This window comes from Onychostruthus taczanowskii, unplaced genomic scaffold (genome assembly GCF_017590055.1).
Source record: "Onychostruthus taczanowskii isolate IOZ18803 unplaced genomic scaffold, ASM1759005v1 scaffold13, whole genome shotgun sequence".
In the NCBI taxonomy this organism is placed as follows: Eukaryota; Metazoa; Chordata; class Aves; order Passeriformes; family Passeridae; genus Onychostruthus; species Onychostruthus taczanowskii.
In genome coordinates, this window is record NW_024498462.1 from 5,839,144 (window position 1) to 5,855,140 (window position 15,997).

At 38.3% G+C, this 15,997-nt stretch overlaps 1 protein-coding gene across 2 annotated transcripts in view; it reads left to right on the plus strand.

Moving 5' to 3' along the window:
• Positions 1–15,997, plus strand: part of TENM1 (teneurin transmembrane protein 1) — a 227,078-nt gene that overhangs the window by 62,250 nt on the left and 148,831 nt on the right. For both annotated transcript variants that reach the window (XM_041396472.1, XM_041396471.1), the window contains exon 3: positions 13,410–13,650. In XM_041396472.1, coding sequence (XP_041252406.1) covers positions 13,410–13,650 — 241 coding nt within the window. The remainder of the gene's footprint in view (positions 1–13,409; positions 13,651–15,997) is intronic.

A 15,997-nucleotide genomic window follows, 5' to 3' on the forward strand; every position in this document is an offset into this window, starting at 1 on the left:
GTAAACATTTTTGCATTAGCTATGCTGTCATGTGTGTGCAGCAGTGGTTTTAATACAGATGATGTAGCAATATAATCATATTGTGCTATTGAATGACAAAGATACTCCCATGAGATGAATTTTAGCTCAGCAGATGTTCTTCCTGCACAGGCTCTTTGGGACCAGCGCCGGTGTTTTGCAGCTCAAGAGCGAGTCTGGGTGCTGGCACATGCACTGCAGAACTGAGCTGGTGACAGATCCTTCCCTTCCCTCTTTTTTCCTGTCTAATCAACAAGACAGAATTAGATCTTTTGAGATCACTGCAGGCTGTAAACTAGCCTGGAAGTGTCTCTGCAGCCGTCTGATGTTCCCTCCTATGTTAGGCAAAATTTTCATCTGAATTTGGACTGCGAACTACCGTACAGCTGGCTTAGATTATGTCTTTACACTCAGTTCTTCTTTTTTCAGCTGGAACCAATTCACTGACGTGTTTACTCAAACATTTTTCAGCAATGTGTTTTTTTCTGCAGTAGGGTATGCTTCATTTTGATAGATATATCGTGTGTTGCTTTTTCTTCAATATAATATTGTAAAAGACCAAGCGGAGGAGGAGGAAAGCTATGTTTGAGCAGCCCTCTCCTTTTTGATGTGTTTGGGGTTTTTTTCTTTTCTAATATCTACTTAATATGAAATTCTGAAAATTTCCATTTCTGCTGAATGCTGCAACTCAGCTCTAATAATTACTTTTAAAATAACATTTTTGAATTTTATAGGCTGAAACTGTATACAGATCTTCATCCATTTTGTCCATCCTCTTTGGTAAAAGGCAACTGTTGCACATATTAATCCCAACTACTTCCTTCACATCCCTGGTACATTTGCTTTGTTTGCATTCGGTCTGGATATTCCATAGTAAGGGAAGGAAGGTGGATAAAGCATAGTGCAATGAACAGAACTAGTTGTTCTCTCCTAGTTTCCTCAGTGCTATGAGTTTGGCAGAAGGTGCTTTGTTACTTGGTTATTGCATCATTCAGCTTGAAGAGCAGGAGTCCCATTTGTACTGCTCACAAAATCTGTATGAGGCTATTGCTAAGAGTCATGTATTTCAAAAGACTGCAAGGAGCCATCAAAATTAGCATTTAAACATCAGTAGGAGGATTAGAAGGAGGCTATTCTATTCTGTACAGTAAGTCATGTGTTAATTTTCAAATTGCTGTTCAAGTGTCAGTACCCAGCTCATTCTGAGATCTGTAAATGAACTATTTTTCTTTAGCTTTTAACTTTTGCATTACTGGTGGTACATGACTTCAAGGCAGATCCATTCATTTCTTTTCAGCCATCAGAAGGGATTGCCTTAAATTTGTTTCACTAGTTGGCTGAGTAAATTACACACTCCTCATTTTCCCTAAATGTCTTGTGACTAAACTAGTGGTGACCTGATCACATAGGAAGAAATTCACCAATGGCTGGAATTTGGATGAGGTTCTCTGGCTGGAGCAGGAAGCAGTCAGTGAGTGCAGTTTTGCTCCATGCTATTTTAATAATGTTCTAAAATGAAATCATTCAAGACTACGAAAATGTAGTTTTGTAAATAAACTGAGGAAACGTCAACCTAACTTCTGTTCTTTCTACGGGTTGGAAATTCAGTGGAGACTTTCTGTGTGTATAAAATATATACATGTATGTTACTTACCTACACGCATGTACCTGTTTTTCATATGTAGTGTTTAAATTTATGTACACTGAGATTTGTGTATATACTGCATGCTTACTCTATGTGGATGAATAATTATCTATATAAAATTCTACACATAAAATATTTGCAACCTTCTCCTCTGAATGACAGCCATAGCAACAAGTTTCTAGGTTAAAATTTGTCATTAAAACAAAACCCAGTCCAGACTATTTCTTATTATTCATTTTTAATTTCTGTCTTAACTGTTTCATTTAGTGATGCACTGTGCTTTTATTGCGAGTATAATAAATAGTTGTGTACCTGAGTTCATGATGGTGTTTCTCTATCTCTTACATTGTCCTTCCCTTTAGATGACATAATCTGTTTAGTGTAACATCACTAATCTACTCATCTGTTTGTAAAATCTCTTCTATTTTCACCATATTTTTTCTGAAAAACCATGTCAATAATAGAACAAATTATTCTACAAGATGTGCATGTGAGGATTTAACACTACTTGCCTTTTTACTTTCTGTCCATTTTACTTTATTTTCCATGCTGCTAGATTCTTTTACTAAACCTGTACATAGAAAAGAAATTTTCATTGAGCTGTTTGCAGACATACCCAGGGCTATTTTCTGAGGACTTGGAGTTAATTTAGATCTCAGCAATCAATCTGAGGTACCTTGCCTTTGCCAGTGTGAGTTTTCATCTGCTGATGTATGGTCCATTCACATTCCTCTGCTGGACCTTCTTCTTTTACAAATTGAAGTACCTTTGTGCCAACCTGTATTTTAGAGGTTCAGTGCTTCATTCCTTTCTAAATTATGAATACAATAACCCTGTTCCTGGAATAGAACTGTACAGTGTTCCACAGCTGATATTTTGAAGTGGCAAATTTTCTGTTTCTAAACATATTAAAAGTAGATACACCCTCTCAAAGTTGGGCTGTTTTCTTCTGTGGTTACGTCTAGCAAACCAAGGCAGAATAACATAATTGAAATCAATGGAGTTAATCCCGTATCATGCAGTTGTAACTGGAAAAAGAGATGAGCCCTAAATGTACCCTAAATCTTTCAAATAAAGCCCTCTGCTCAGGTGTTTGGTTACAACAGGTTTTGAACCATCATCCTGGCAATAAAAGGAGAATGAATGATTCTGTGAGGCATACAGCTTTTTGTACATAAAAATGAAGCAGCCTTAAAACCCTATTGACTTTCCTGTAGGTTAATATTTTCTACTAGGTGACTATAGTCTATAAAAGTCAAGCCTGAAACAGATTAACCTGAGTTCTTTGAAGTTGCTATAAATTGCTGAAATTTGCCTGAATACTAACTGTGTAACGCAATAAAGTCTGATGTTTGACCTTAGAGGTGTAAAATTAATCGGAATCCATAAATATATGGCCTCAGTTTAAAGAGGAACCATATCCCAAGTATTGTAATGAAAATTTGCACTGTTGTGATTAAGACAGTGAAAGCCTTTGGTCAGTATTTTTTTTTCTCTGCACTTTGTAAGTATAAAAATGTGTGAAATACCAAGTTCTTTTCAAAATTCAAATGCTGAGCTGCCTACAGGAAGTTTCCAGCCATGTTGGGTGGCCATCAGGTGTGAAATTCTGTGAGCACTGTGAGGAGGCACTCACTGCCTGTGCAGTGCTGGCCCTGCTTTGTGAGGCTTTGTTCTGGCTTTATTTTCATGGATATTTCATACTTTCAAAGAGTTTTCTTCTAAAAGCCATTTTTTCTCTGTTTGAAATTCTGAAATATGTGGGAGTTTGGCATAGGATTCAGAGCTGAACAAAGACTAATAATCTGTTTTCTGTCAAGAACCTGAATTATTGAGAAGTTAGTGGGCTTGTTTTTCTTTGGTTGTAAGTACTGTAAGTTTCAGTTGAGGTATAATTATTTTTATATCTTATAATTATTATTATAAAAGCAGCTTCACATAGTCTGCAAAGTAAACAAAAATAGCTAATAATGAGTTCTGAATAATTTGGAGTTAGGTTTCAGAATGGTGTGCAAGTATTTAATGCATCAAGCTCTCAGACTTTGAATCCGTTAAAGGTAAATTTCTTCTGTAGAAAAGGGCAAGAGAAGTTTTTGCCTTAGCACCAACTCTTGCACTGTTTGGCCTCAAAATATTAATTATTTTTTATTTGGAATGAGTGTCTTGATAAATCTCGGAGTCTTTATTAAGGATGTCTTCCCATTTGATGTTTTCTTTTGTTGAGGTTTCAATTATTTAATTACAGGTCTTGATATGAAACTAATCATGCATGCATCCGTATGAAGCTGGCATACTGAAAGCATAAAATCATTAAACAGTCATTACTATAAACTGACGTTGGCCTGTAATTTTTGCAGTTAACGGGGGAGTTGATGCTTGGTGAACAATCCAATTAAAACTGGCAACAAAAGACTTAAAATGTCAGCCAAATTGCTTTTTAATAGTCAACGCAGCCGTCACAAAACATAAACATTAAAGTCCCCATAGTAGCATAAAGCTTCATGGTGAAACAATTCTAGAAAATGAATAATAATTACGGTATCCTGAGAATTCTCTTAATAGATCTGCGCTCATTAAAATACTTTGTTGGGTAGATTCATATGAAAAAGTATTTTTCCCTTGATACTTCTTTATGCATTTGTTTTGAAGGTTTTATTCAGTATTTTATAGATGTAATTTCTAGTAATATTCAAAAATGTGTGTCTTATTTACAATGAGTTTAAATAACTGTATATAGATAAGCTTTGAGTGAAACACAAAGAAATGTCTTGTGAGGTGAACTGAGGATACAGTCACAAAGAACTTTTATAGCCTATTGATGCTGTAAAATAATGTAATCTTTGTTAATTTTGAGTTGCACTAGATTCCTCTGCCAGTTGAGCCAGATTAGCAGGAGAAGCTTGTTGAACCTTCCAGGCTGAAGTTAACCAGCTGAATCTGCTTCTGCAGCAGGGGCCTTGTTGGTGCTTGATAGATGCTCTGCTCAGAACTGCAGATGGTTAACAGAGTGCAGGGCTCCTAACAACAGGCACGAGGGTGGAGTTGAAAGTGTTGAATAGTTCTGTGGAATCAGGGCATAATCCCCAGTTTAGTGGAGAGGTTGAAGCATATTGCTATTTCAGAAAATGCACATGCTTGCTTCTAAGTGCCCAAATGTGCTCTAGAGAGACTGCTTTGAAGGCTGTGGCCTTGTCTCATATTCATTTTCAGGCATTACATTGCCTGTTTCTGTGTTGTTACTTTGTCTTTCCTTACGGAAGTTTGGCTTTTCTTAGAAAAATAATGGATTTGCTGTTTACCATCAGTTACACACGTTCCATTGTTTCTCCACCCAGCCAGCTCAGGACTATAGGAGAAGTGTCAGCATTCCTAAATAAAATGTTAGCAAACATCAATGCAGGTATAGATCTTTTTGTAGAAGTATTTGTTTTATTTGCGCATTGAGAGGGACAAGAACTTGTAAACTTCCTCCAGGGATAAAAGGCGGAAGTAGTCAGTCAGCTAATTCTTCACTGAGGTATATCTTCTAACTAATACAGTGTAACTTAGACACCATGTAAAATCATTTGGTGGGCAACAAATACCCTTCTATTATGCCATCTGACAGTTACATGCAGCCTCCTTAAATGGTCTCTTGTAATTCTAAGGGTTACTGAGAATAAATTGATGCTAACGGTGGTACCTAAGGTTACCATTCTTCTTCCTTTTTAAAAAAATTGTTTCTCTTTTTAAAAACAATATTTTCCTCTTTAAATAGATAATTAAAAGATAATTTGAAATTAATGTCCATTTAAAAATTTGTTTCTCTTCTAAAGCAAAACTTCAAAAGGACACTATATGTTTTAAAACTCAAGCATCTACATCTGTACTTGATATTGATTGTAAAAATAGATGTAGGATTTCCAGTGATGCTCTGCCAAATCATGTTCAGGAGACATTCTGGATGCCTGGTTTTGACAGGATAATCTGGAGTGCAGATAGGTATCCTGAGAAAAGCTTTTACATAGCCAGGTGGGAGAAACTGGACTCACATCCTTGAAGTGAGAAAGTTCAGATTCTTCTGCCTTGAAATAAATGTAGAGTAAGTTTGCAGTGCTGCCAACAAAGCATCAGCTCTGTCTCAGTGCAGATAGCTACAAGACACTTGGGACCTTGCCCCCAGTAATTTCAGAGCCCATCAGGGTTAAAGTTTGGGTCCTGATGTAACTGGCAGGTTTAACCATGACTTGGAGCTTATCATATTTCTGTAGAGCACAGAATAGTCTATGTTTGCAAAATATGAATCAACAAACTGATGTCTCTGATGGCTGGGCTTTAATCTGAAGAGGATTCTGTACTTTGGTGAACTGGTGTCACTGTCCCCCTCCCAAAGGAGACAAGTACTAAAAGAGAAGAGTCTTCCCCTCAGCCCTGACCGGGCAGCAAGCTCAAATGCTGCAGGGCTTTATGTTATGGGTCTGTAACAGGGCATGTCCTCAAGCAGTCTTTTTTTCCTGAAAATGTTGCAAAGTAACAGGAACACAGATGAAGCAGGTAAGAGGCAGGCAGGGTGGTGACAAAGTGGTTTAATATGTCTGTATTCATGATATTTCCACTGACCTATTGGGCTGAATACACAGGGTATTTCAATATGATTTATAGTTGCTAATTCCATTACCCTTAGATCCCTTTCAGAAAGCCCTCACAGCTAATGAATTTAATAACACAAGGGCCAAAACTTGAATATTTTTCACCACCAAAACCATCAATAACTGCAGAAACATTAATTTTTACAGCCATGACTGCTTGCAACCTATTTTACCAATCATAAACTGCTCTTTAATCAAAATCTGTTCACCTCTAAGGTCATCAAAAATTTGCTGCCAGGCTACTTGTAAGTGCCTGTCTTTTGCAAACCTAGATGATAGGCTTGTTCTGTAAGCTATAATCTCTCCCACTTTGTTCAGAGTTTTAGAATAGTGATTGTACTATCCCCTGTGAGTTCCCACTGATAGAAGTTACAACTCACGGTATTGACCGAACCCACCACTTTTAAGTAATGGCAAGAATTACACATTCTCCTGAAAATACCACCTTGAAGCTGGCTAGGAGCTGTCAATCTTCACTCTGTCCTTTGAATGCTGTGTGATGTTAATTGTACCAGCAGCTGCTTGATCTGCTAAACAAACCACTGGAAGCCTGAGCTGGTTGTTTAGGCTGTTCCCTCAGACTCCATCAGAACTGGAGTGCTGCTTTTCTTCTCCCTTCACATTTTGTCCTTGACCTCTGTGACTCAGCCTTCAAGGGGCCTGTCTTGTGTTGGCACAGACTGGAGTGATTTAAGAGTCCTGTCTCAGCTGGATGGGTATTAAAATCTGGCAGATGCACCACCTGCAACGAAGGAGAGGGAAGGGAGTGAGTAGTAGTTTCATTGCAAATTTTTCAAATTAATTGACATAAATGTGAGCATTTCACATAAATGGAATGTTTTTCACATAAATATAGAGCACATTAGTATTTAGCAGCTATGTGAAGTACCATAGAACAAAGATGCAATTCAGGCAGTTCAGTAGAATAAAGGCACCTCAGGAACTGTTGCTCTTCATTCCCCTCTGGCAATGTTAATTTTATATGAACACACATCAGCATGTTTATATTGTCAGGTGCTTCTGTATGATAACATTTAAACCTTGCATCTCACCCACAGTACACAGCATTATAACCTGAAACTCGTTTCAGGTTACAAACTACAACACAGAGAGGGACATTTTAGAGTGCAATGTTTATGACCAAAATTATTCTACTTCAGCAATCACCAGGCTCCCAAGTTAAAACACTGAGTGATGGAGTTAATTAAGGAGGAGTAGTGCTGTTGTAGCTGTAATACTGTACATATATAAGTGCCTCTAAAGTGAGGCAAAGTTTGTCAGGAAAGGTAATGTCTTTCAGTGCACCAGCTGATACAGCTGCAGAGAAAAAAGAGCTAGCTTTGGGCCCAGAAGCAAAGCCTTCTTTTGGCTTGAATATATTAACATTTCTATCATCAGAAAAAGCAGAAACATTCCCCCACGCACACCTTAAAAAACAAGTGTAACAGTCTTATTTGAAGAATTGTGCAAAGTAAAACTGACCAGTTAAATATACAGCATGAAGACAACAGATGCCAGAATTTTTTGAGTCCTGAAAGAATATTATTAAATGCATCCTATCCAGAAAGTCGGAAAGTGTAGCCATGTGATAGTTCTCTAGAGAGAAATCACTGCCTTTCCTTCTCTAATGGGTTCTAACCTCCATTCTTTTGCCTGATAAATTCTCCCACGTCTTTCTGCAGCTGACTCAAGAAATAGTTGTCTGCAGAGACCCTTTCAAGACACTTAGATTTTATTTTTGAAAACTCTGAGATCTCTAGTATTTTTTCACTTTTGTCATGCCACTAATGGAAGTTTTACCAGAAATGGAGCTCAGCAGTGTTATGATCCTGATGTGCATTGATAATGGAAAATTACTGGCAATTGCAGAAGTCTTGATGATGAAAATTCCTTACGCTCACTGTTGCTAAGGGTTTTAAGGCATTAGTAGTTGATATCATATGCAGGTAATAAAGTCCACTTGTGCTATTTGATTTGTGAAGGTTTTCTACTAGACAAGTTATACAGCATTTGTTTCTTAGAAATGAATCAAAAGTGTAGATGTATGGGAAAATATGGGAAAATCCCAGGCTCATTCCATACCTAAATAAATTAGGCAAGGACCTTTAGGCAAGTTTAGTGCTGTACTCCAAGAGATTTTATTAATCAGAATTAAAGAAGTATAAAACATGCACTTCTGTAAAAATAAGAGTGCTTTAAAGAAAGATATGCTGGTAGTGCTCCCATTGTTCCTTTTTCCTCTGGTGTTCAAAACTGGGTAATTACGTTTTTGTAGTTTCCTGGAATGAGGTCCAGAATGAGTGTTTATAAAATATAGTTACTTAGGTCTTACAGGACAAGTTTAGCTTTTAATGTAAAAACATTAAGACAAGGAAGTGCTGCCATCATAAGCAGTCCTTCCTGCTCCTGTGCAGAGCACAGAGACCTCACAGAGCTTTCCAGTACATAAAGGGGCTACAAGAGCATGAGAGGGACTTTTGACAAGGGCATGCAGTGATGGGAGGAATGGATTTAAACTGACAGAGAGCAGACTTACATCAGATATTGGGAAGAAGTTCTTCCCTGTGAGGGTGGTGAGGCCCTGGCACAGGGTGCCCAGAGCAGCTGTGGCTGCCCCTGGATCCCTGGCAGTGTCCAAGGCCAGGCTGGATGGGGCTTGGAGCAGCCTGGGACAGTGCAAGGTGTCCCTGTCCACAACAGGGGGATTTGAAACTAGATGATCTTTAAGGTTCCTTCCAGCCCAAATCATTCTATATTTCTAAGCATGCTTAAAAATAATCAGAGTGGTTTGTAATTGAGCAGTAGTATACCCACAGAACTTTTAAATAAACTGAATTAAGCTCCCTGAACATATGTTGCTGTTTCGTTCATTAAATAATGGATTGCCAGCTAATTCACACCGTACTGAGACACATCCAGTAAATTAAAAAAAAAAAAATCCAAACATACAAAGAAATAAGAAATTCAGGAACTGAAAAAATTAAAATATTTCTAGAGCACTACAGGTTAGATGCAAACCTTTTATGGTTCATTACGTTTTAGTATACTCTCTCTGATATACTTCACCTAATAACAATACAGGCTATTGTAGCCTTGTCAGTAAATGATAAAACAGTTCAATTACCCTGTCTTTTATATGGATCCAAAAAGTATAGTGAAGTATATTTCAGAACTGTTAGGAAAATAGTGCTGCCAAGGCTTGGCTAATTTTCAAAACTAACTTTAAATTATGCACTAACTAGTTGATTAAGCTGTTTATTTCATTTTTGCCAGTCTGTAAAGCAATTTAGCTACATGATTATGATTACAAAGGCATTTTAGCCTGACTCTTGAGGAAAATGAATTTATGTTAGAAGAAATACTGAGGGGACAAGAATAACTCCTTCCTTCAAATTTCAGAGGATAGAGAGAAAGTAGAACTCCTTCAAGCTAGCAGAATTTCAAGGCAAGATTTTCTTGTTTCCAGTGCCATCCCTACTGCAGCTTCTCTTGTTGTGAGTGCATGAAGTTTGCAAAGTGCCTCAGAGCAGAAGAGCTAAACAAATTACCACTTACTGTGTTATTCTTTTTATTGAATAATGAAAGCAAAACCCCTAAAAATAAATATATATTTTTAAAAAACAGCAGATAGAAAGAAGTTTGAGTACAGTTTGTGAAGTAGATGGCGAATGTACAAGTTGGAGTAAAAGAAATCACCAGAATGTTGTCTGCACCTTTTCAGGAAACTTCGCAGTTTTAGATGTGCTCTGCTGAAAGGAGACAACTATTTTTAAAAAATTACTTCTCAGGGGAAAGTATTTAGAAATTTTTAAAATTTGTCTCTTTTGTCTGTAAAAAAATGAGCTAAAAGCAGACGAGAAGGCCAGTGATGAAGATCAAGAGAACAATTTCTGGCTTGGTTACTCCTCAGGTGGAAATCTGATTTGAAGCAAATTATTCCAAGTGTAAAGTTTGAGCTGCAATGATGTTATATAGCTACAGTTTTAGATGGATGGAAGCTTCTATCACATCAATGAAGACAATGAAAACAATTAAGTCTGTATTTGCATATCATACATAAATGTTTTAATGTACAAGAATCAAAACATATGAACATTATTAGCAGCCATTAAATTAAAAGCCGCAGTTGTTACAGATAGCATTAGGTAAGCCAATTCCTTTATCAGTCTCATACATTTTGGAAGTTTGTTGGCTTTAAACAAATTATTTTGCATAATATCCCCTTTTGGGTATTTAAGTGATTTTGCAGTAAGTTATTTTACATAGACTGCTGTTTATTTAGACTCCTGAAGAATCCTAAGTGTGCATATTTAGATTTAATGCTGCTTTATATCCCAGGCAATATTTTTTGTGTTATAAAAATAATGAGCTATAGACTTAGTTTCAAGCAAAATAAAACGAACTCTGCCAAATAAGAAAGTCTGTAAAAACTAATTGGAAACTAAGGCTGATTCTCAGCCTAATGAGTTTGCAGTGCTTCACTGAAATGAGGGTCTGATGAAGACTTTTTAAATCACCAAAATAATCAGGCTCCAATGTGAGGTTTTCTGTGATGCCAGTAGGTAGATGAAAGGGTGACAAGTGTGATAATTAAAAAGGAATCCCCCCAGGAAATCTGATGTGTTGATGTATTGTGATAAATTGCACTGGGAGATATAAGGTACCCTACCAGCCAGGGAAACTTTATGGTTCAAAAGCAGAACCAATCTATTGCATGGAACAAACTAAACTCTGGCTGACAATTGTGTGCCATTGATGGGATAGGGACAGGACAGATAAAAGGGGAAGAAGGGAACTAAAAGTTGTGTTGCCATACAGATTATACAGGTTTTTTCCCAAATACCTAGAGAAGCAAATCACCTTGGGTGCTTGGCATTTACTGCACAGCTCTTGATGTACCTTGTGGAGTCTGTGTGTCCTGGCAAAAATCAGCATTTTTCTAACAGGACAGTGGCTAAGCGATTGAAATGGCTTGTCATGCAAATTATAGGTTGTATAATAATCCTGCAGATTTTCTGTAGAGTGGATTTACAGTTGATACCTTAAGTAAGGAAATGTAATTGATCAAATACATAAGGATGCTGGACATCAAATATATGCAAAATCTGGGTAACTTTCAATTCTAAAATAGCAGGATACAGGATTTACCTAGATTAATTATTATATGAAAGTGCCTTAGCAGATTATTTTGGAGCCCTGGACTGTTGACTCCGGTGATTTAATTTACTGAGGTCTCCAATTTTCTAATATGCTTAGAACTGCTTTTCTGGTGTATGCAAATGAATATTACAGCATAAACCTTAGTGCAACTGTAAGAATGCTGCCTTGATAAAAGATCAGTGAAATTAAAAGGATTAAGCCTGGGCCAAATCTGTGACAGCTTTGCTTACCACAGCATTGAAAAGCTTATGTGGAGCACTAAACAACCTTGCTTCTCCAGCTGGGGTAAATTGGGACTGTCACAGAGAAAAAGGTGGGTTTTTTCCACAAGCCATTCCAGGGTAGGAGGGAATACACTTTGATCTTTTGCCTTGAAGACACATCATGTCATAATATAAAGAAAGTGTGTTTTCTAAATGGATAGCAACAGCTCCTTGCAGGGAATTTCTGCAGGTTCATCAGAGCTTTGCTCCAGCTGGATTTCTGCAAATTTAACTGGACATCTGCTAAGGTAAAAGGGAGAGTGAGGGTGAGTACAGAAATGGGATTAAGGCTCCTTAGACACTGAGGTGAAGTAGCTGGAGGAGTTTCAGGTTAACAAGTTCACAGATTACTCAATCCGGTAGCAATTTTTACCACTATCTTCTTTATAAAGTGTTTGCTATTGTCCATAGCTGTGTATCTGGCTGTAGTGAGATTCTTTGGAGACTTTGATGAAGTAGAAAAAACAAGGTTTTGTTGTTCCTTGAAAGTGCCGTTGCACCATGTTTGTGTCTTGGTTGTCCTTTGCAGGAGGATTGAAGCTCAGTGGCTCAGGCTGAGCCACCTTGAGCCATGTGGCAGCATTTGTTAGCACAGGACAGGAGCCTGTGCAGGTACAACATCCCTTTGGGGTACTGGGAGCCAGTCTGAGGGTCCCATGGGGCAGGGACAGCACAGGGAGCAGGGCCTTGGGTACCCACCACAGGCATCTTTGACTGTGCTCCTTCTCAGACTGGTCCAGTGGCTGTGAGCTCCCTGCCTGCTCATCTGCCTTTAGCTGCCATAAAACCTTTTCTGTGGGTGTCAGGATGAGTAGTGCTTCAGAGACCTTTTCTCAGCTCCATTTAACAAATGCAATAACAGACTCCAGAAATGTGTTAACATTATTTTAGGAAAGATGTTTGTTAGGGGGCAGGACTTATTCAGTCATTTTCTCTCTCAAACTGAAGTACAAGACTTAATTTTTATGCTGTCTATTTCTTTCATAGATGTTTTAAATAAGAATTATACCTTGTGAAATAAGTTGGTATCTGTGATGCCGTTCAGTGTTAATTTATATGTTCTTTACCTTCATCCCCACAAATCCTGACAAATTAAGTGAATGTTATACCACCTTCTTTTTTTTCTTTTTGGTTGGTTTTTGGGTTTTGTTTGTTTGTGTTTCTGTTGTTGAATTACAGTGTTGTAGGGTGTGTCCGTATCTGATAGTTTCTGTTTCAATAGGCTGTTATATTTTAAATTATTTCAAATATTCCAGCAACATTTACAGGAAACAGGATAAAGAACATTATAAAGTACTTTATTCCCAGTAATAATTGTATGGCAGGATCACAGAATGGTTTGCGTTGGAAGGGACCAGTTTCAACTCCATGTTGTGGGCAGGGACACCTTCCACTAGACCAGGTTGTTCCAAGCCCTGTCCAACCTGGCCTTGAGCTCTTCCAGGCATGGGTCAGCCACAGCTTCTCTGGGCAACCTGTTCCAGTGCCTCGCCACCCTTACAACGAAGACTTACTTCCTAATACCTCATGTAAATCTGCCCTCCTTCAGTTTAAGACTTCAGTCTCTCCCTTCCTTTTTTAATTAAGATGAACATAAATGAACCACCAACCTCAAAACAACATCTAAAGACCGTCTTGATCTTTCTAAAATAATAACCCTCTGTGTGTTTGGTTGTCTTTTCCTTGCTGTTTCAGACATGCCCGGTAGCCCTCACAACCAGTTCACCTTCAGGCCGCTGCCGCCTCCGCCGCCGCCACCGCACGCGTGCACGTGCGCCAGGAAGCCACCGCCCTCGGCCGACTCGCTGCAGAGGAGATCCATGACCACCCGCAGCCAGCCCAGCCCCGCCGCCCCCACGCCCCCCACCAGCACGCAGGATTCCGTGCACCTTCATAACAGCTGGGTCTTGAACAGCAACATCCCACTGGAAACCAGGTACGGGCCGTGGCTGTGCGCAGAGGATCTCGGCTGTGAGGGGAAAAGGAGGCCTGACATTGACACCAGCTGGTGATGGGCAGGTGCAAGTCTGTCCTTCAGGACATGCCAGTGTGTTTTGCTCTGAAGCCCTCTCAAGTAACCGCATGACGCCGTTTTTGCTTGATTCACCTAGGTCAGAAATACTCAGAAAAGCACATTATTCAGAGTTTTGGAAGATAACGATTCCTTTAATGTGTGTAGGTTACACTGGCATTTTATGGTCGTGTGGGGTCAGGATTTGTGCTTGTGGGTTTGTCTTGCCTGCCCATGTTCTCCCAGGACCATTTTGTAACCAGCAAATAGAAGTTTGGTTTAATCAGTATACTTTGGCACTTCTGGAGTCACACAGAGCCAGGAATGGTTGCGGTTTGAAGGGACCTCTGGATATCATCCAGTCAGTCTGTAGCTTTTCTATAGATAAGAAAATAACAGAAATAATACAAAAATAATATTTTCCTCAATACACATTTAATAATTTATGGTATATATAGCCAAATACAATTTTATAATCATTTGGCAATGAAGAAATGATACCAGGACAGATATTGGGCATGGCAAGACTTACCTCTGGGAGCTGGAAAGGGATAGTTCAAATTCAGGATCATTCACAATTTATGCAAATAATCTACTCTGAAAAACAATTGAGAGCAAACACATTCTGTATTCAGGCAACTTCCTTTTCAATACCCAAAGCTCTGCACAATCTCCTCTGACTTTTTGGCTATAATAAGCTTTTTTTTTTTTCACCTGTTCCTGATAAGTATTAGGTAATTTGATTGCTTTCAACTGCAGCTGTATTTGCTGACTTGATTTTTAAAACAAGATCTTACTTTTTGGTCTTCTTCCTCTTCATTGTCAACAGAGCCACCAGGAGGTTTTAACTAGGGTTTCCTTTGGGTTTTGCCATTTTAAGGCACATAAAGGGCAAGAGTTTGTGAAAGTTGTGTCTGATGAAACAGATAAATTTCTGACATCCACCTAATTGGATCCAGAAAATATAAAGTATTATGCACAGAAATGTTTGGAGAATTTTTAACACATATGTCCGAGGCCCAGTTAGCACAATTAATCACTGAAACCTAGATTTTACCTGTTCTTTTACAACAAGGTTGGTTTTATTTTATTACAAAAATTAATCTTTATATTTGTCTTTAAACACTTGACTGCTGCTCTTCAGAATTGTCAAGTTTTAGTTCTGCTATTAAGTTGGGATCGAAGATCACACCAATTCATTCTGAAATAAAACTTTCCTTATTTGTCTTAAGGACAAATCTCAAAAATAATCAAGGAGGATGGAAACTTTTCTGCAAAGTGAACATAAACAACGCTTCAGTTCAGCTGATCCTGCTGGAGCTAGAAGCTTCTGCTTACAGAGTCTTTATAAAGATAAATCTCTGCTGTTTCTGGTCTGGCAAGGTTATATATCTATCTATACTTTATGCTGCGAGAAAGGTGATCTCTGGGTGTTCTGTCCCATGAACTTTTGGTTCACTTCAATTAAAAGTCAGATAGATCTTTTTAAGAATCTGCATCTCCATTCATGACATTTCCATCAGACTTCATTGGGAACTATACTTTACAATTTATTTTTCTATCGAGTTCAGTTAAAGTTTTCTGGTTTCATACTATTTTTTGTAAATTTGAAGCTTCTCTTAAAGGACAAATACAGAGATGTATAGCTGTATCTATAATTATATAAAGGGCTGTGCAGTGAAGTAGGAATTCAGACTGGAAAACATCCTTTTGGCTACATGTTAGTCATTCACAAAGCCCGGGAATTTTCCATGTTCTGACCCTTCAGTGTTTGTTTCAGCTGATTTCATGCCCCCACTGGTCACTCCCAGAAGCCTCTCACAAAGCTGGCTGAAAGGTTGCATAATCCATAAGGAAAACCTGTGAGTCTGTTTGCCAGGATGTATCTGCAGTTTGTGTGCAGACGGGAGCTATGGCAGGGGAGCGCTGTAATAAGAAACATTTGTGATCACCACTTCCCAGAAGTCTACAGTGCACAGTACAGCCTCAGAGAAAATGAAGGGCTTGCAGCTTGTTTATCCTTCCTTTACCAGGGAATGATTCTGCTAGAATTGAACTGCTGCTTTGACCTAATAGCTGGATTCCCTTGCTTCTCCATTTATGTTTATCTGCCCATTAAAAATAATCCTACAAAATAAAGAGAAACATTTCAATGATATGTGCCAAATCTTCAATAATACCAAATGTAGCTAATATCTACATACCTAATATAGCTAAGCAGATTTTTTTTTTGTTGTTGTTAAAATTGGAACATTTGCAATCAAAAAGAAGA